This window comes from Misgurnus anguillicaudatus, unplaced genomic scaffold (genome assembly GCF_027580225.2).
Source record: "Misgurnus anguillicaudatus unplaced genomic scaffold, ASM2758022v2 HiC_scaffold_28, whole genome shotgun sequence".
NCBI lineage: Eukaryota > Metazoa > Chordata > Actinopteri > Cypriniformes > Cobitidae > Misgurnus > Misgurnus anguillicaudatus.
In genome coordinates, this window is record NW_027395278.1 from 8765073 (window position 1) to 8787082 (window position 22010).

At 40.0% G+C, this 22010-nt stretch overlaps 1 protein-coding gene and 1 long non-coding RNA gene across 2 annotated transcripts in view; both read right to left on the reverse strand.

Annotated features, from left to right (window-relative positions):
* The window catches only part of LOC129416907 (photoreceptor cilium actin regulator), a 41014-nt gene extending 19004 nt beyond the window's left edge, over positions 1-22010 (reverse strand). The window contains exon 1 of the mRNA XM_055171339.2: positions 18410-22010. Within this exon, the coding sequence (XP_055027314.2) occupies positions 18410-21705 (3296 nt within the window). The 5' untranslated portion in view covers positions 21706-22010. The remainder of the gene's footprint in view (positions 1-18409) is intronic.
* LOC129447359 (uncharacterized) lies at positions 2473-3683 on the reverse strand. The gene is made up of 3 exons (XR_012368291.1): positions 3319-3683; positions 3172-3235; positions 2473-3081 (listed from the first exon to the last, which is right to left on the reverse strand). It is a non-coding gene; the product is annotated as an uncharacterized lncRNA (long non-coding RNA).

Below are 22010 nucleotides of genomic sequence, written 5' to 3' on the forward strand. Positions count from 1 at the left end.
TTTGAGCATGTGCAAGAGGTGGCAGCCCAGAGAACTGACTGCTGATAGAGTTTGTTTTCTTCACAAAGACAGAAGCAAAATCATCAGCCATTAAGGTGAGTTGGGTCAAACGATGCAGTCAGGGTGTTGAAGTCGGCTGCCTGTGATTTCTCTAGGTCGATGTTGAAGTCACCAAGTACTATTAGAGGAGTATCATCCTCTGGGAAGAAAGGCAGAAGTACATCCAAGTCCTCTAGGTAATGTCCAAGCTGACCTGGGGGGCAATAGATAACTAAAAAATGGATTTTAGTATCAGCATGCAACTCAAAAGAGCTGCTTTCACATGAGGGTGAAAACTTTTGGAATTCCAGTTGTTTGTAATGAGTAGACCGGTCCCTCCACCCCTTCCTGTAGTGCTAGGACTGTGGGGAAATGTATAATTGTTATAGAGGCAGCGGGAGTTTCTGTGTCCTCTGGTTTGATCCAGGTCTCAGTTAGTCCTAGAACAGAATGACCAGAATGTGAAGCAACAGCTGTAATGAAACTGCTTTGTTGCCAGCAGATTGACAGTTCCATAAGCCAATGGGAAAAGTAATTGATGCTGTCGTGGATGGTGAAATAGTGTGGAGATTATTAGCATTGGGGCGGTGCGTACGCGCAACATGATCTCACAAAGTTCCGTGGGATAGTCACGGAATTTTGTGCTAATTTTTCCGTGGCATTCTCACGGATCTCCGCATTTTTTCGTGGCCCTGCTACGGACTGTCTTTTTCCGTGGCATTCTCACGGATTGGTTACTCAACTGCTTTTTCCTATTTTCAAACAATTTTCGCTTCGGTTTAGGGTTAGATTTGGTGTTTGCATTAGTATGTAACTATTGGTTTATACTATTTTTTCTGATTTATTCTTTTATATTTTCTAAACTTTAAACAATTGTCGCCTGGCATTGGGGTTAGAGTTGGGTTTGGGTAGGGATGTCATTTCATGTAAATCTAACCCTAAACCAAAGCGAAAATGGTAAGAAAATAGGACAAAACAGTTGAGTAACCAATCCATGATAATGCCACGGAAAAAGACAATCCGTAGCAGGGCCACGGAAAAATGCGGAGATCCGTGAGAATGCCACGGAAAAATGAGCACAAAATTCCGTGACTATGCCACGGAAATTCGTGAGATCTGGTTGGTACGCGTCATGATGAAAATGAAAATATTTTAAAAACACTCAAGGGGGGGGGGTTCAATGGTATTTCAATCATTCTGACTTATTAACACAGTTATAGAGTTGTTTCCTCATGCTAAACGTAGGCAAAGTGTCAAAAAGGCAGTTGGGTGTGTTACAGAGTATTTCCGTGCTGAATGCACTTCGCGAGGGTTCGTACAAGTTTCGGAAAGTTTTTTTCAATTACAGGTCCAGCTGATGTTTCAGGGGTTTTCTATATGTATCACTTCTTTATATGGGCACTTCCCTCGGAAAACCCCACCCACCCGTCAATCAGCGGGAGACGCTAGAACCTGCAAACATCTTATCACGCGACACAGCTTTGTTTAATTTTTTAAAACTCAATAATGGCACTAAAGAAGAAGTGTGTTTTTGGATGTAAGGTGAAGAAAGCCAGCCTTATGAAAACAATGGATATAGTATATTTTCCGGGGTAGCAGCAGATTTTTCCTTGTGTGTTTGATGCGCTGGATTTTCCCAACCGGGTCATGAGTTGCATGCGGTAAGTAAGACTTCTGTCTTATGTTGGAAATAGGCGCAGCATATTATATAAATGACACGAACATGTAGTGAATCATAAGTTAAACAGTGTTGTATAGTGTGGCATGACTCGTACTCGCTCCTCCCGCGGTAGTAACTCCTCCTTCTTCATTTTTTCGTATGTTATCGGAAAGATTTGGTAAAGCTAATATTTCTTTTATAAATCTGATTAAACTAAAGACTCTTCAGAGATATAAAGGATGTAATACTACTCTATAGGTACTCCAGATTAACATCAGAAAATGAACACATACTAGATTATTACAGTTTTCTCGATTGCTAAAACACTTTAACCAGGTTTTTTAACTAAAATTTCAAAACCATAACGCAATTTTTCAAGAAGCACAATCATTTTGCTGAACTATAAACACGATTCCTCTGCTTTAACACATGAGTCAAATTTGGTGAACTGTTACTTCAAAACACACAAATCCCTACATTTCTCAGTGCTTACATCATCTGGTCATATGGAAAGCACAGGCATTCAATACTGTTCACTCAAGTCAGCACAGCTTAGGCTCAAATAGCAAACAGTTACCAAGGTGGAAACACTAAGAGTCAAAATTGAACACACATCAATCAGATCCTTCAATAGATAGATAAAAGGGCCTGAATCAGTTCACTGAGCTTTGTGTGACAGTGTCAAGTTATATGTAACAAAGGGGTATTAATATTCAATTCCCCTTACAACAGGCCCCCCAACCAAATGGAGGAAGACAACAAGGGTGTGCTTATTCAATCTTTAATTTAGTGGTATAAAAATACAAACATCCACTTTCACATAAAAGACGTAAACACACTACACAGCGTCCATACCATATGTGGGGGACACTTAGTTCTTAGACCATTTGTCTCATAGATACCCTGAGGTAATGAATCACACAATAATAATAATAATAATTGGTACCAATATAAAGAAAGAAAATCCCACACACAAAGTAAAAAAACCAATCACTTCCAGTTAGTGAAACAAACCATTTCAATTAAAGAAACCAACCTCCACACAAAAAAAAAAGAAACAAAAAAAAGATTATAAATGAAATAGGCAATACAAATTCCCCAGGTCACTTATATGAGTCAGATGTACAGAATAATAAATGGTCTAATACCCGTGTGACCTCTCAAAATACACACATGGGGTTAAACAAACAAAACACCAATACACAATTTAACAGCTAAACCTAATACTCCACACAGTCACACATCATTGCTAAACACACACACCCACACACACACACACACGCGCGCACGCACACACACACAGGATGAAACGTCAGAAGATTGAGGGCATCAACAGGAATGTCCAACGACTGTAAATTCCACAGCAGCGAAACAGCAGCCCTCTATAACACAAGTTCGCCATCAACCTTATATTTTTTACTAACTAAAATAACACTGAAACTTAATATTCATAAAATAATAACACCACATACCTGTAGCGCACCTTGATCAGGCCCCCCAGCAATGTCAACGCACCATTCACAAATCTGGATCACACTAAATAAACGAGCCTCCATAAAATACCCGCTTTTTATGAAAACAATCAGTAAACTAACACTACCAATTGATTTGATACATACCGACTGTAAATGATTTGGAAGTACCCACAGGCCCACGCACAGCGCAGAAAATCAGCGTTCCTCTGATGCACAATAGCGGACAATGTCACGCAGATTAAATAAAAGTTTGATGCGGGAACTACCTTGGTGTTCAGCGCGACTAAGAGAGGTCCGGAAAAGGTATAAACCTCGTGCTTACACAGGTAAGGGAGTCGTTACACACCTCCACTGCAGCCAGTTTCCCAAAACAGAAAGAACCCGAAGAAAGGAATGTTCCCCACTTTTAAAGGGTCCGTGCGCTCAACTTCCGTCCGGCTCCATCACAAAGTCAAATGACACGCCCCTCTAAGCTCACCCCATTACATTCGGAACAATGGATCCACAGAGAAATGAAGGAATAGGTCGAGGAGAAGGAAGAGGAGGAGGGAGAGGAGGAGGCAGAAGAGGACGGAAAGGAGGAGGACATGGTGAAGGAGGAGGAAGAGTGTCAGGGATGGGGAAGACAGAACCCAAGTGCAGACAGCTCTCAACCAAAAAGACTTTTATTATATAACAAAAACTTCCTCGAGGGGGTAAACAAGACAAGAATGAAATAAAAGACAGGGCAAAAACAAGACAAGGTCTTGACGGTGTCACACATGACACACATACAATGATACCACAAAAGCAAGAGACACAATGGCATTAAAATAGGGGAACTAATTAGGGGACAATAACAAACAGGTGAGGAAACTAATTATACATAATTAGGAAACAGGAGGGTAAGGTTAAGACTAAACACAGGAGAGCACGTGCCACACATAACACATAGGTCACGTGACTCTCCAGACAAACACAGAACACTTATATGAGGGTGTCAGGATCCTGGCACTAGAAACAAGACTAAACACACATAATGACATACACGATCCTGACAAAGAGGACATGGTGAAGGAGTAGGAAGAGGAGGATGACGTGGTGAAAGAGGAGGAAGAGGACATGGTGAAGGAGTAGGAAGAGGAGGATGACATGGTGAAAGAGGAGGAAGAGGACATGGTGAAGGAGGAGAAAGAGGAGGAGGACATGGTAAGAGAGGAGGAATAGGAGAAGGATGTGGTGAAAGAGGAGGAGGGAGATGTAGGGCAAGGTGACAAGCAGTCTCAGATGAAATTCGAGCCACTCTAGCTGACCATGTCCTTGTCCATGGTATGACTATGAGCGAGGTTGATCAATGTGTAAAGCCTAATTTGAGTCGCTTCACTGTTGCCTCCATCTTCAGAGCCTTCAGAGAGGAAAACAGATAGATATACTTACATTACAGTTTTTTCCAATTGCTAACACACTAAAATGACATGAACAGCACAACTATTTAAACTGACACACAGAGAGCAACACCTCTTCTCAAGTATCCAAAAGTCTAAACACATTTCCTGCTTTACACACATTTTGCAATTCACAATGGCACTTTTTAATTGCACTGAACACGGTTCTCTGTACAAGACACAACAATCTGACATAAAGTCACATGTTTGCCTTTTCAAAACACTACCATTCAAAATGACACTACACGAGCTAAATGGCCAATATATGTGCCACCTGCCCAAACACCTGAATGGTTAATTGTTAACACTTCAATCAGGATGTAAGCACTAGAAAAGACCACAGGTACGTCATTGGCCACAGAGCCATTATAGATGTTCCTGGCTAACGTGGTGGGAACATCACAATGTGTGCCGCCATCTCCAATATGGATGGTATCCTCCACCGTCATGCCAACCTTGATACAACACAGCCCATATTCTCACATTTCTAGAAAGACTCCACAACATTCTCATACCATCAGAGTGTATAAATGATGTAGACCAAAGAAACCGGTGTGTTGTAGTATGGCACAACGTGAACTTTCATCGTGTAGCTCCAGTCCAAAACTGGTTTGCTGACTACCAAACATTTATCGTGTAATACCTCCCACCCACTTGCCATTTTTAAACCCCATAGAAGAGTTATATGGAAGGTATATGACCAGCAGCCCTTTGTGCGCATGCCTCTTTTGCAGACTATGGAAGAGACATATGATGAGATTGATGTTGGTGCAATTTAGGGATGGATAAGGCGCTCAAGGTGCTTCCCTCGATGTCTGGCAAGGGAATATATTGCCTGTGATGTGGACAAGGCATTATGACTTGTTTGGTGAAAAATAAAAAAAATTCAACAGCATGTTTGTGTATCTGCAAATATTTTTGTGCATGTGAACAATCTAATACATATTTTAGTATTATGGCAAAGCATACTAAAGAAAAGTGCACTTTTCGTTATGCCCAACTGTGTGTAGTTGGTTAGACAAAGATCTGGTAATATGAATGAAGTGTGTTCCAATTTGTGTCAAAGTTTGATTTTGGTAATGTTATATGTAGTTTCGGTTGGAGTGCTTCATTTTGCAGGATATATGTGGTATTTTGCTATTTGGGTGTGTGGTTTTGTAAATTGTGTTTTTTGATAAAACCAGACTAGTTTGCAAAATTGTGTGTTAGCAATTGGAAAAAACTGTAAGACTGCTCTGTACAATAACTTTAGTGTGCATAGACTGGAATAAAGACATGCATCAAATTGCCTTCCATACAGATCGACATATTAGTAGATGAATGCCAGGGGTGGATCATGCAAGAGGATTTTACCCTTGCTGTTTGGCTAGGACCAATATAGCCTGTGATGTGGATGAGATTCTCTGGCCTGACCCAGAACAAAGATGGGATGTTGAGGTGAAATCATTTAAAAAAAATGTTTTACAGTTGTGCTGTGTAGCACATGAATTAATAAAAATGTGCTAATGCATACATTGATTGTGTCTTTTTTGGTCATGTGAAAAGGTTTTTGAGGGGGAGAACCACAAGCAACTTACCAGTTTTGGTATATTGTTTTGAATTTATTGCACCAGTGTGTAAGACTATGTTGTAGTGTGTGTGTGTGTGTTTTTGAAAGCTTGTATGTGTTGACTGAGGGAAAATGTTGGTTTTTCAGTAAGAGTGAATGGTTTTGAGTGTAGAACTTCATTTTGACCTGAAAATATGATGTTTGGAGAATTGTGTGAGGCGTTATGATATTGTGTTTACTGTTTTGAGAAAATGAAGCATAGTTTCAATAAATGTGTTTAAGCAACCGAGAAAAACTGTAATGACTTTGATGTTTTTACAGTTTTTCCAATTGCTAACACACAATTTTGCAAACTAGTCTGGTTTTATCAAAAAACTTAACACAATTTACAAAACCACACACCCAAATAGCAAAACACCACATATATCCTGCAAAATGAAGCACTCCAACCTAAACTACATATAACATTATCAAAATCAAACTTTGACACAAATTGGAACACACTTCATTCATATTACCAGATTTTTGTCTAACCAACTACACACAGTTGGGCATAATGAAAAGTGCACTTTTCTTTAGTATGCTTTGCCATAATGCAAAAATATTTGCAGATACACACACATGCTGTTGAATTTTTTTTATTTTTCACCAAACAAGTCACAACGCCTCGTCCACATCACAGGCAATATATTCCCTTTCCAGACATCGAGGGAAGAAGCGCCTTGAGTGCCTTATCCATCCCTAAATTGCACCAACATCAATCTCATCACATGTCTCTTCCATCGCCTCCAAAAGAGGCATGCGCACAAAGGGCTGGTGGTCATATACCTTCCATATAACTCTTCTATGGGGTTCAAAAATGGCAAGTATGGTGGGAGGTATTGCACGATAAATGTTTGGTAGTCAGCAAACCAGTTTTGGACTGGAGCTGCACGATGAAAGCTCACGTTGTGCCATACTACAACATACTGGTTTCTTTGGTCTACATCAGGGCTATTCAATTGGCGGCCCGCGGGCCAAACCCGGCCCCCAAGGTAATTTGATCCGGCCCTTTATGTAGTCTGTAAAAAAGACATCTCTAAAATAAATTTAGTAAGTTAGACAACGGGCCGTACAGTTACGAGTTGATGCGCGTGCGTCTGTTTCATGCAGCATTAGCTGCAGAGCGCGAGTCACGTGACTGGTGCGAGCAGCTGTGTCACGTGATTATATTCGCGCTTTTGTCCACAAGTTCAAAGCGATCGCCTCCCCCGGACCCCCGCTCGCGCCCGCGTCTCAAGACGCGATAGCTGACAGACAGTGGTGAGTTAAGAGACCGGACTCTATGGTTGTTTTAACTTTATTTGTTGTATTTTCAGCTTAAAACACTGCCTTTTCCGACAATTGTTGTCTGATATGTTTATGCTTATCCACAATGACATTAACGTTAGATAAAGGAAACTCGTTGAAACGATTTTGTGAACTAGACAAAAAGATCCTGCCGTTTCTCCAAAATTCAAAGCAGACAAAGGGTCAAATATTATGCGAGTCATCGTTCTCACACAAAAATGCAATTAAAACGAGTAACAGTTAGTCACCCATCGCTCACAGCCAGCACCTTCATCACTTATGCGTATCATGCTGACAAATGATGTAACACCTATTCCATTAAAATTAGTTTAAGTATTACAATGAAGGAAGGACTCAGCAGACCAATTTTACTCATGAGCCAAGTGTATTAAAAAGTTAAACAGCAAATGCAAATCCTATCCTAAACCAACAATCACAACACCAACAATCCCACAGTTTACAGTAAAGCAATATTTCCCCCCCAATGTACAGTCTTTGGTTTGCCTTATCTATAAAGTTCTTCTTTGCATAGTCTTGGTAAAGCAATCAACCATCCATGTTTGTCAAATGTAGAATAAAAACCGTACTTGTTTTCTTGATGTTCATGACAAACATTCCATCATAAAGAGTTTTGTGTCAAACATTAAAGTCCAATGTTGTGGTCCTTTAGAGGATGCTGTAAGTCAACTCCACACTTCTCAGATGTTTACGCTAGCATTAAATCCACCATGCTTAGAACACAAACCCTCTGCAAACAAAACATTTACATAAATAAACAATAACCATGTGCTACAAACACTCAATATTTACATATTAAACACCATGGTCAGCTACTTACAATTGAGTTTAGAACTATTAAGTTCCTCAACCAGGGTACAAAGGCCCAAACTACCATGAGGTAAGCTGCTCCAAAGGAGATAGAGACTTCCTGCCTGACTTCTTTGTTACCTTAAATAGGGTTCACCTGGACAGATCGCCCCCTACTGCTCAGGTAAATAATTACATAACTGCATTGAGAGCACTCCTTGGTACACAAGTAACAGGGAACTGTTACATACCCCTCCCCTTAAGAAAATTGTTTAAGCAGCTCCATAGAACCTCTTCATTTTCTCTACATGAAAAGTCTCAACCTGTTTTGACTCATCCAACATTAAAATCTGATAATTAACATTGTTTAACTTTTTCAAAACCTTAGCTGGACCTTTCCACTTTGGTGCCAGTTTGGCCATATAGGAGTCTGAAGCCCGAGACAGAGGGTGAGTACGTAACCAGACTAAATCTCCCTCTTCAAACGACTCAAGTTTCCTCCTTCTGTTATAGTACCTTGCTTGCCGTTGTTGAGCTTGACTAGTCTTTTCTTTAACCCGTTCAAACAGTTCCTTCTGCCTCTCCACAGTACTATAGGCCATCTGATCAGGATTAGGTGGATTTCGTATGAGCCCTTCCAAAGGTCCTTTTAGCTTGCGGCCTAACGCAATCTCTGCAGGAGTTAGTCCAGTGCTTTCTTGCCATGCTGTGTTAATGGCATACCGGAATTCAGCCATCCATCTATCCCAGTGCCTGTGATTGTCCTTAACAAATGAAGATATCATAGCCTTCAGAGTTCGGTTGGTCCTTTCTGTGATATTAGTTTGAGGATGATATGCAGTGGTTAACTTCTGAACAACTCCCCAACGCTTGCATGTTTCATTCAGAAGTTGGGCTGTAAACTGTGGTCCCCGGTCTGATACCAAGTAAGTAGGTGTTCCCCAACGAGTAAATATCTCTTTTACCAGGATGTTAACGATCAGGGGGGTCTTGGCAGATCTCAGAGGAAACAACTCCACCCACTTACTACAGTAATCCACCACCACCATCAGGTATTCGTTGGCCTGTGTACTCTTTGGGAAGGGACCCATGAGATCAACACCTAACATGTGGCCAGGTTCTACTACTGGTGTTGATTGTAGGTGTCCAGACAGTTTGGAGATTCTTGGTTTATAAATTCGACAGGTTTGACATGCTGTACAAAAGCTCCAAACATCCTTGCGTATCTCTGGCCAATAAACCACATTAAGTAAACGCCTCAAAGTTTTCATTCGGCCCAGGTGTCCACTCAAAGGATTAGAGTGGGCGAACTGCAAGAATTTCTCCCTCAATGACATTGGTATAATTACTTGCATAGTCTCACCTTGAGATTTATCCGGCACACAACGAAATAGATAGTCATTCTGAATGACATAGTGAATTCGGGTAGGGTCTGTTACAGGTACCTTAGCTGCTTCCCATAGAGGCTGGAGTGCTGGATCTTGTTTCTGGGCAACCCCAATCTCATCCAAACTAACAGGTAAGTCAGATCCACTGACATTCGCCTGACACACAGCAATCTGACCTTTTACCTCATGAAATGGCACACCCCTTGATAGTGTGTCAGGAACCACATTACATTGTCCCTTCCTATATTTAACTGTGAAGTCAAAGCTCTGCAATCTCAAAGCCCACCTGGTTAGTCGAGAAGTTGGGCGGGGATGATTGAAAACCCATGTGAGAGCAGCATGATCTGTTAGCACCTCAAAATGCCTCCCTTCCAGATACTGTTTCCACTTCTCAACGGCCCAAATCACTGCCAGACACTCCTTCTCAGCTGTGGAATAGGATTTTTCAGCTCCACGAAGAAGTCTTGATGCATAGGCTATAACATGTTCAGCTCCATCTTGGTCTTGTGTCAGTACGGCCCCTAGGCCTACATCACTGGCATCTGTTTGGACTTTAAAACTTTTTGTAAAGTCTGGGGGTATCAACACAGGTGCTTTTTGTAGTGCATTTTTCAGTTCATCAAAAGCCTGCTGGCATTTTATTGTCCAGTTCCAGGTTACATTTGTGCTTTTCAGTGCATGTAATGGTGCAGCAATCTCTGAAAAATGTGAAATAAACCTATGGTACCACCCTGCAAGACCTAAAAAACGTTGTACCTCTTTAAGAGTTGTTGGGACAGGAAAATTTTGGACAGCTTCCACTCTGGCCATTTCGGTACTCACTCCCTCAGCAGATACAACATGTCCTAAGAAAGTAATAGACCTTTGAAGCATGTTACATTTTGCCAGGTTCAGGGTCAAACCAGCTGCTTCCAACACGTCAAAGAGCAGTCTGAGATGTTCAAGATGTTCTTGGATGTTTTTGGAATAAATCACAATATCGTCTATATAGACAAAACAGAATTTTCCAAGGTAGTCTCTTAACACTGTATTCATCAGGCGCTGAAAAGTTGCAGCGGAGTTCCTTAGGCCGAATGGTAAACACAGAAATTCATATTGTGCATTTTTGGTCACAAAAGCAGTCTTTGGAATACTAGCCTCATCCATAAGCACCTGCCAATAGCCACTCTTAAGATCCAATGTGCTGAAAATTGATGCACCATACATTGATTCTAGGATGTCTTGGATTTGTGGCATGGGAAATCCATCTAAAGGCGTCTTGGCATTTAAAGCCCTATAATCAATGCAGAACCGCAAGGTACCATCTTTCTTAGGAACAAGAACTATGGGAGCTGCCCATGGAGAAGTTGATGGTCTGATTATGCCTCTTTCCAACATGCTGGAAACTTCCTGATCAATGAATTGCTGTTTGGACACAGAAACTGGGTAGGCCCGTTTACGTACTGGAATCTCATCAATGGTGTTAACCTGATGGCAGATCACGGCAGTTCGTCCCAAAGAGTCAGTGCAGACTGTTGGCCGACCAAGCATAAGTGCTTCGAGCTGCTTTTTCTGAGTATTGGAAACATCAGCTCGACTGGTCAAATCTTTAATAGTTGCTAAGGTGGTAGGAGACACTTGTATTAAAGATAATGCCAGATGTAGACTAATTGCTGCAGAAGATGTAAATGGCATGAATGAATGCTTTACTTCAGTCTCTTCAGGTAGAATGTAAGTCTTGTCCTTAAAATCAATCTGGATCCCTGAGTCCATCATAAACTCCAATCCAAGTATAATGGGTAAAGTCAAATCCTGATCTTTCATCACAAAGGCTTTGAATGGGTATTGATGTCCATTAAGTGTACACTTCCACACTACCTTTCCTAGGGCTGTCTGCACATGACCATTTGCTAATGAAAAGGTCTGTCCCTTACTGGACTGCAACATCTCAGAGCTTGTCTTCAATCTTTTCCAGCACGACTCTTGTAATAAAGAGTAAGTACTTCCTGAATCTAAAATTGCTTGACATCTATAGTTATTGACTGTAATCAACAAGGTTAGTGGGTCAAGTGGTTTCCCCATATCTCCTGACATTACAGCTATGTGATGGTTTAACTGTCTGCCTTTTGCTCCTTTATTATTAGCATTTGACTTTGCCTGATGCTCTGCTTGTCTCTGTCTCCAATATGCTCTTTCCTCACTAATATCCCTTTCAACTAAAGTACCAACACGGACTAACTCATCAACTGTAGAGACAGTACCTCTAAGTATGCTGGCAACACGAGGATTACAGTTCCTGAGTATGGCTTGGAGCATTTCACGTTCTGACATAGATGGCTTCAATCGTAGGCATAAAGCACGATACTGGTAAGCAAAGGTCCTGATATCTTCATCAACAGCCTGTTTTCGTTCCCGAATTCTTCTCTCAACCTCAACCTCATGGTCATCAGGTAGGAAAGATTGCATAAAGACCTTCTTGAATTGACTCCAAGTTCGTACTCTCTTTCTCTCTGCAATCCACCAATCTTTGGCTGTATGAGTTAGAACAGAAGGCAACATTGACAATATCTCAGTATCACCTAGCGGTTGAACTGCAAGGTATTCATCACATTTTTCAATATAGGAAAGAGGGTCTTCTCCCTCTAAACTACCAAACTTGGGAAATTCCAACTTAATTGGAGGTTTAAAATGTATGGGGTGAGTTGGACTCTCTGGTAGAATAGGTGGATTAAAATGTGGAGTAGACGTTGCAGTATGGTAAGATTGAATTAATGACTTCAGCTGACTATCCCTCCTTGCCATACAATCCATTGTTGCTTGTCCTACTTGATGTAGGCTCCTTTCTAAGGTTTCTTTTACCTGTTGACATTCAGCTTTAAGCTCAGTGGGTAGGGTTTTCTCCAACTGCTGTATCATTTGATGGTGATGCCGTTGCTGAGTTAAAAGGTTCTGCACCTGCTCTTCCAACCCACTCAAACGCTGATCTTGCTTAGTCACACTATGCTGTAAATCCATAGAGAATACTCCAAATGATTGTTCCAACTCTTCCATTCTATGTTCCAACTTACTCACCCTTAACTCAAAACTGGTAGGGGTTATATCTTCCTCTTGAGGAGGAGGTGGAGGCGGCAAGGGTAAGTACTGAGAACTCTCTTCATGCTCTTCCACATCTACCTCACTCTCCAAATACAAATGTCTGAGAGATTGGATAAGTTCTCGCATCGGCTCTCGTCGGTTTCTGAAAGGTGAAGTGGAATAATCTGGCTCTATAGGATTCTCACCCTCTGTCTCATCACCTGGGCTAGCCATTATATATAAATTTACAACTCAGGTTTTTGTAGTAGTAGTTCAGCATCAGTATTCTTGCTCAACCATAAAATTCATTTAAACTTCTACACATTCAAAATAATGACTCATAAGCAAAATTGACCCATCCAAAACCATTACAAATTCATTCAAATTCTATTATTTGGTTTTAGATTTTTCGTCAGAGCCCCACGTTGGGCGCCAAATGATGTAACACCTATTCCATTAAAATTAGTTTAAGTATTACAATGAAGGAAGGACTCAGCAGACCAATTTTACTCATGAGCCAAGTGTATTAAAAAGTTAAACAGCAAATGCAAATCCTATCCTAAACCAACAATCACAACACCAACAATCCCACAGTTTACAGTAAAGCAATATTTCCCCCCCAATGTACAGTCTTTGGTTTGCCTTATCTATAAAGTTCTTCTTTGCATAGTCTTGGTAAAGCAATCAACCATCCATGTTTGTCAAATGTAGAATAAAAACCGTACTTGTTTTCTTGATGTTCATGACAAACATTCCATCATAAAGAGTTTTGTGTCAAACATTAAAGTCCAATGTTGTGGTCCTTTAGAGGATGCTGTAAGTCAACTCCACACTTCTCAGATGTTTACGCTAGCATTAAATCCACCATGCTTAGAACACAAACCCTCTGCAAACAAAACATTTACATAAATAAACAATAACCATGTGCTACAAACACTCAATATTTACATATTAAACACCATGGTCAGCTACTTACAATTGAGTTTAGAACTATTAAGTTCCTCAACCAGGGTACAAAGGCCCAAACTACCATGAGGTAAGCTGCTCCAAAGGAGATAGAGACTTCCTGCCTGACTTCTTTGTTACCTTAAATAGGGTTCACCTGGACAGATCGCCCCCTACTGCTCAGGTAAATAATTACATAACTGCATTGAGAGCACTCCTTGGTACACAAGTAACAGGGAACTGTTACAAACATACACCTGATTTTACTGCTCTTGCGAAATCTAAAAACATATTCTGTTTATTAGAAGGTAGCCTAATGTTTGCCAGTTATTAAGATGGCTGTTGTAGTTTAAAAAGGGCTACTGTATTAATTAGCTTTTGACAAAAACAGCATAAAACAATTATGTTCCATATTATAAACTTTTTTGTTATGTGCACTGAAGTGAGTAAATGAGTTAAATTCTCAATGAGTGTGATATGGATCTTATTTACCTATTTAAATGTAGAATAAAGCTTACTTGGGCATCTTACTTATGTTGTTATGCAATTTTAAAATACAACAAACATGTCTGGATGTAGAAAAAGCCTACTTTGACATCTAACAATGCACTAATGTTGTTGAATGCAGTTTCAAAATACATGTTTGTAGAAAAAGCCTATTGTACAATGCACTGATTTTGTTGTTATGCAGTTTTACAGTTTTTTCCAATTGCTAACACACAATTTTGCAAACTAGTCTGGTTTTATCAAAAAACTTAACACAATTTACAAAACCACACACCCAAATAGCAAAATACCACATATATCCTGCAAAATGAAGCACTCCAACCGAAACTACATATAACATTATCAAAATCAAACTTTGACACAAATTGGAACACACTTCATTCATATTACCAGATTTTTGTCTAACCAACTACACACAGTTGGGCATAATGAAAAGTGCACTTTTCTTTAGTATGCTTTGCCATAATACTAAAATATGTATTAGATTGTTCACATGCACAAAAATATTTGCAGATACACACACATGCTGTTGAATTTTTTTTATTTTTCACCAAACAAGTCATAACGCCTCGTCCACATCACTGGCAATATATTCCCTTGCCAGACATCGAGGGAAGAAGCGCCTTGAGCACCTTATCCATCCCTAAATTGCACCAACATCAATCTCATCACATGTTTCTTCCATAGCCTGCAAAAGAGGCATGCCCACAAAGGGCTGGTGGTCATATACCTTCCATATACCTCTTCTATGGGGTTCAAAAATGGCAAGTATGGTGGGAGGTATTGCACGATAAATGTTTGGTAGTCAGCAAACCAGTTTTGGACTGGAGCTACATGATAAAAGCTCACGTTGTGCAATACTACAACATACCGGTTTCTTTGGTCTACATCATTTATACACTCTGATGGTATGAGAATGTTGTGGAGTCTTTCTAGAAATGTGAGAATATGGGCTGTGTTGTATCAAGGTTGGCATGACGGTGGAGGACACCATCCATATTGGAGATGGCAGCACACATTGTGATGTTCCCACCACGTTAGCCAGGAACATCTATAATGGCTCTGTGGCCAATGACGTTCCTGTGGTCTTTTCGAGTGCTTACATCCTGATTGAAGTGTTAACAATTAACCATTCAGGTGTTTGGGCAGGTGGCACATATATTGGCCATTTAGCTCGTGTAGTGTCATTTTGAATGGTAGGGTTTTGAAAAGGCAAACATGTGACTTTATGTCAGATTGTTGTGTCTTGTGCAGAGAACCGTGTTCAGTGCATTTAAAAAGTGCCATTGTGAATTGCAAAATGTGTGTAAAGCAGAAAATGTGTTTAGACTTTTGGAGACTTGAGAAGAGGTGTTGCTCTCTGTGTGTCAGTTTAAATAGTTGTGCTGTTCATGTCATTTTAGTGTGTTAGCAATTGGAAAAAACTGTAAAATACAACATGAATATGTTTAAATGTAGAAAAATTTAGTCATCATCACTGTTATATCTCCGGCCCCTCATTTAAGATACTTTTTATGAACTGGCCCCCACGACAAACTAATTGAATAGCCCTGGTCTACATCATTCATACACTCTGATGGTATGAGAATGTTGTGGAGTCTTTCTAGAAATGTGAGAATATGGGCTGTGTTGTATGGTCCAAGGTTGGCATGACGGTGGAGGACACCATCCATATTGGAGATGGCAGCACACATTGTGATGTTCCCACCACGTTAGCCAGGAACATCTATAATGGCTCATGTGGCCAATGACTTTCCTGTGGTCTTTTCTAGTGCTTACATCCTGATTGAAGTGTTAACAATTAACCATTCAGGTGTTTGGGCAGGTGGCACATATATTGGCCATTTAGCTCGTGTAGTGTCATTTTGAATGGTAGTGTTTTGAAAAGGCAAACATGTGACTTTATGTCAGATTGTTGTGTCTTGTGCAGAGAATCGTGTTCAGTGCATTTAAAAAGTGCCATTGTGAATTGCAAAATGTGTGTAAAGCAGAAAATGTGTTTAGACTTTTGGAGACTTGAGAAGAGGTGTTGCTCTCTGTGTGTCAGTTTAAATAGTTGTGCTGTTCATGTCATTTTAGTGTGTTAGCAATTGGAAAAAACTGTAACAGATACCTCTAACGAGAATAGCTGTGTGATGAAGTGAGACTAAAGGGTTAATAAACACAAACTGAAGCAGATGTTGTAGAACGTCTGGCAAATGATGATACTGTAGATAGGGCGAAGAATGTAAAAACTGGTTATTTCCCACTATTAATTACATTATCTTAAATGAGTGTAACTACTGTAGCATGTAAATAAATCACATAAATAACGTGAGCAAGAGCGCTCAACAATTATATTTAATCAACAGGCACGTGCAACCTAGCTAGCAGGTTGCTCAAACAACAAAATCACCAGCTTACTTTAAATTTGCAAGAACTATAGACTAATACAATAACAGGCTTAAATAAACCCCAAACATAAGTCCACTTACAGTTCTCACGGACACGCGTTTTATCAACTGGCTATCCTCCAGACAGTGACGGACCACAGCTCTTATTTTGGCTGTGTGGCGTGCATGCACGCTCGTTGTGTGAAGCGCGTCTGCTCTATTTTCCGAGATGTTTTATTAACTGGCTAGTTATCCTCCAGACAGTGACGAACCACGTTGGCCATGTCCAACAATATTCAACAACAAACAACTGAAACAAACGCGAGAACGCACGAGAACAAATGCAATTTCAGGACGGGAGTCAAAGGTAAACAAGATAGTGTTTCTTCGCAACAAGACTGAGCTAAAATTGAACAAGACTATGAACAAATACACTTACACGTTTCTGTAGACTTCTGTTGATAAACTGCTTCACCAGTTAGCACTGGTCAGCAATGAGTCATTGAGTGAATACGTTTTATTATGTATTTGTCTTTTCGTATTTATATCAGCGTAACTATATTTAAATTGGACGTACTATGCCCCTTTTTACAAAATGTACTGTAATAAAAGTCTTAAGTGTCCACAGAATGTGTCTGTGAAGTTTCAACTCAAAATAGGGTTAAGGTTATTTATTATGCAGTAGCATAGGCTTGTGTTTTGAATATTCTGGCAACAACAAAACTAGAGAATCTCTAAACAATCTGCATCTTGAGTCAACAATGATCAACAAGCTATTCACTTTCACACATGCTTGACAGTTAACTCTGACTTGAATGAGACAGTATTTTGCAGTATATACTCTGTTTTTAGTTGGAAAAGTTAGAAAGTGTGTAAAATGTATTTAATGTATTTAAAACTGAGCATCACTAGAAGGATACTTTATGGGTATATCAACACAGCTGAGAAATTAAGTAGGAACAGGCAATACTGCATTTACACCCCTGATACCATGTAGTTTCTGTGAAATTACTTCATTTGTTTCATGGTAGTAACAGATAAAAGTTTACATTTTACAATCTATCTACTACAATGACTTAGTAAGTCTCTTTGATCACTTATTATGCCATACATTTAAAAGTAACCATGTACTTACCAACATTTTACTCATTCACAACCAACACAATCAGGCTGGTGTAATTAGAGAAATATTACTTCACAACAAGTAAATCCTGAACATGTATCATTTAAGTAAGTAGATTTTTACTACAATTATTACCATGTTATTATACCTTTAAATTAACACAATTTACATTGTTATTGTCTGGAAACTGCATAGTAATTGTCTGGATATTGCACAGTAATTATTTGTGATTTATGGTTTAAAAATAATATTACCATGAAATTACATATATATTACTATAGCATTACCCAGTTATTACCGATCTGTAAAGTAAAGCGCTACATCTACATATTATTAAGATATATATTGTGCTATTTATAATTATATTAAAGCATCACTGTGTAGTTTTTTACCTTTAAATAATGTCTCTAAAATTATTTCAGTGATAGAACAACTTTTAACTGGACAAATTGTACTGTTGCTGCAACCTGAGCAGCCTCCTAGCTGCTACAAGCACACTCTGAAAGTGGCGGTGGAGGGTAGAGCACACAGCCCCGCCCCTCCCCCTGCCTGCAGAAGACTGTCTGATACCAGGCACTGTTGCGCTTTTCAACCACATGGAGGAGCTGTAAGTCGTTTTTACATGGAAACTACATAGTGTTGCTTTAAATATCAGATAATGCATACAACATATATTACATCAATAGTAGGCATTTACACATCAACCTTTCCCTTAACACAAAAAGTGTCAGACTCACCCATGGGTGCTAATTGCTGGTTCACTCCCACATGTCTCTGCCACAGAAAAGACTGGAATCTTGGGTTTCAGGGTCAAACTGGGCCTCCTATCTGACTGGCTTCGTCTGATAAATGGTTGACGTCCTTGAGCAGACACTGGTAACCAACCACGCTCACCCCAGGGACGAGGAAGAACACTGCTACCAGAGGAGGCCCATGCCTGGGGAGACCTGGAAACAGGCTGAGCCTCAAATAATGATGATGAGGCAGGACAAAACACTGATCGAGCATTGCTAAATACCCTCAAAGTACAGTCCTCGCTACCATTTTCCAGAGACCACTTTTGAACCTTTGGAGAAGCCGGAGGTGATGGTGCCTTAAAAGAGTAGGCAAGCCCAGACATAACGCTGGGGTTTTGGTCATGCTGCATGTCAGAAGTAATTGGCAGGATTAGTTGTCCAGTGGAAGGAGGTGTTGGGAGTTTACGAACAACATGAAGACTTGTTAAAGTTGTAGATGTAGGTTTACTTATAAATACTGGAGGACTCGGGAGTCTACGATGTAACAGAGGTGTGGATGGTAAGGTGCGTGTTCTAGATACAGGTGGGGTGGAAGGAGTTGGGTCAGCACTATTTGGTACTGTTTCATTGGTTATCTTCTCCTCTTGTGTTACTTCTATTTCACATGAGGGGGAGGAGAGCTTTCTGTGACACTGCTTAGCAGTAGGTATCTTTGTTGGTGAGTTAGAAGAATGTCTCAAGTGAATTATTTTTCTTGTTTGTTTGTAGAGGGAGAAAGGCTCCTCACTTTCTATATGTGTTTCGTGACAGGAATCAAGGTGACCATCCTTTCCAATTCCTCTGTTATCTTGGGTACGGACTGGTGACATACTTAAAGAACCCTTACGAAAATGTCCCTTACTGGGTAGAACTGTTATAGACTGCAGAGATGCTTGCAATCTCTGAGTCATTGCTGTCTTTTTTGGCTGGGTTGATCTGCCTCTGCTTGCAAAGTTTTCTCCTGTGTCCTTTGACTGTACATTTTCAAAGGAATTGTCCATGAGAACCTCAAGTGGAGGAGGTGGTAACCTGTCAATATTGTCAAGATCCTCTGTGATTTCAGAGCATTGTGAGACACTTCTGAGTGTATCATTAAGCATTAATGTGCCAGAGTAACCTAAACCAGGAATGATGGGAACACCACACTTTCTAACACCTTTAAGAGGTCCAAGCACTTTTGCATCTGTCATCTGTCTACTTTCCTCTAGCCCCTGACTGAAAGTGTTAATCAATTTTTTAACAGAATTCTTACCCATGTATGTCCCTGAACATTGGTGTAGTGATGGTGGGGGGCTTGGCACAGGTGTTACTTTAACTGGACCCTTTGGAGCTTTCTTGTCTTTTTGTTTTATGTCTACTTTTTCATTTACTTTCTCTTTTATTTCCTTTATGTCTTCCTGCACATTCGCTTGCTCTTCTACTTTTGCTTTAACAGCCTTTCTTAGATTATTTAGAGAAAAAATATTTTTATTCAAAGAACACTGCCTGCCAGCAGCAACTGAGGAAATACCTTGTGTTTGCTGCTGTTTGACTTGTTTAGATGAATCTTGCTTTGTTTTTTCTTCAGACTTAACATTCTTTATCCTCTCCAGCCTTTGGTTAATTTCCTTTTGAGTTCTTTTAAGTTCAGTGATAGTAAGATCTTCATTTCTACTACATAGAGAATCTGCTGATCTTGACCGGCACTGCTTAGTAACCATTGTCTTTATCTTTGGTGTTCTAGTTGCGGTTGTGTGGGGTCTTTTAGAGCTTTTGGCACCATCTTCTGTCCACTGGTGACTACTGCTCTTTGGGCTATTCATGTGTTTTGTCTTAACCATAGTGGATTGACAAGGCACAAACTGATTTCTGCTCCTGATGGCATCTTTCAACTTTAATGTAATTTCAACAGTTTGTGGATTTTCTATGCTCTTTGCTGGCATGCGACATGGTTGCCTAAGATCCAGAATAGAAGAATTTGACAATATCTTTTTATTTTCATTTTTTCTTTCCTTTGTGCAATCATCTGTTTTATTCTCCCCTACCCCCTTTTCACCTTCATCCAAAGAGACATAGCCAAGTAGTGATTCTGTATCCCTCTGTTCTTTTCCTGTAATAGTACAGGTTGGGTCTATGGAGTTTAGAGAACTGCTGTTGCTCATTGTTTTAAGAAACCTTTCTCTGTTTGAGGCATGATGAACTGGTGTAAAACTGAAATTGGTACACATTGTTCCGGTTGAGTCACATCTTTCTTTGCATGTGCAATGTCTGTCTGAACCTGTTAGTGAGTCACTTTCTGCCCCAATACCACTGTCTTCACTAAACAGCGTAGAGTCATCTGGGCCAGATTTTCTCTGTGTGGCAGCCTCAATTTGAGAAAGCAACTGCATTAATCTTGATTCAAATGTATGTTTTGTTCTAAGTTTTTCTTCTAGAATTTCAGAAATGGAATTAAAGTATTCCACCGCCTCCCCAAGTGCCATATCCCCAATTCCACAAACTGATTGCCCCAATAGCCGCATCCTCTGAACGGTGTACTGGAGGAGTTGTTGTAGCAGGTCTGGTTGGGGTTCACTAAAGGTGGGAGATGTCCATTTTTTTTTAGAGCTAGATGAAAGGGAATAGTCTTTTTGGCAAGGCCAAGCAAGGTGGTCTCTATGTTTTTTAAACATATTCTCTCCTTCTTCTACTATTTGCAAAAGCCCTTTATTTATTTCTTCATATCGTAGGACCAGGAACGCCACCATGGGTTGTAATGAGAACTGGGTCTGGGTTGCATGATCAAGTATTCCCAACAGGTCTTCATATTTAGTAATATTGGGGTTAAGATACCCATAAGCAGCTTGATGAGCTTCCACAAGTGTCTCTGGAAAGTCTACTTTTTCTTCGACAGAACATCTTTCCTTTCTTTTCTTGTTTAATTTTACACTTTTCTTTGATTTCTTTGCACATTTTTTTCCCAAAGCCTCTTGTTTTAATTCTTGTTTGTCTTTGGCTTGAGATAATATATTGACTGTAATCTCATTTGTGCCTAGTTTGGCAGAAGCACCCCTAGCATTTTCTGGCTCTGCCAAAGATTTCCTTCCTATCAGTGTGGAACTTATGTTGTTCTGACCTGTTGAGTTATAAATGTCACTTCCACAACATCCTTCATTTCCTATGTCATCAGACTGAGATTCTGCTGGGCTTTCCTGCGTCACTGGCAGTAGAGTTCTCCCCTTTCGGAATGGACCGTGTTCTGTTTGGAGACTGTTCCCTCGTGATGGAGTGCAGCCCATTTTAAAGCAATTGCAGTTCACCAGCTGTTACACCATAAAAATACAGTCCAGCACAGACGAAAAGGAAGAATGCTTCATCTTATACCAGGTTGTTTCAGAGCCTTAGCCACCAGCTATGCTTTTCATTATGTATGTCTCTGTGTATCCTAGGAAATCACTGTTATAAGCATTTTATAGGTAAAACGAATGTTGTTAAGTGCCAAAGAATTTGTATCTTTTTCAGGTGAAATCCAAACAAAAATAGTATTCCATGAATGGTTTGCATTTCCTTTAAAGTATTGTCAAGCTGTTTGTCTGATGTAGTG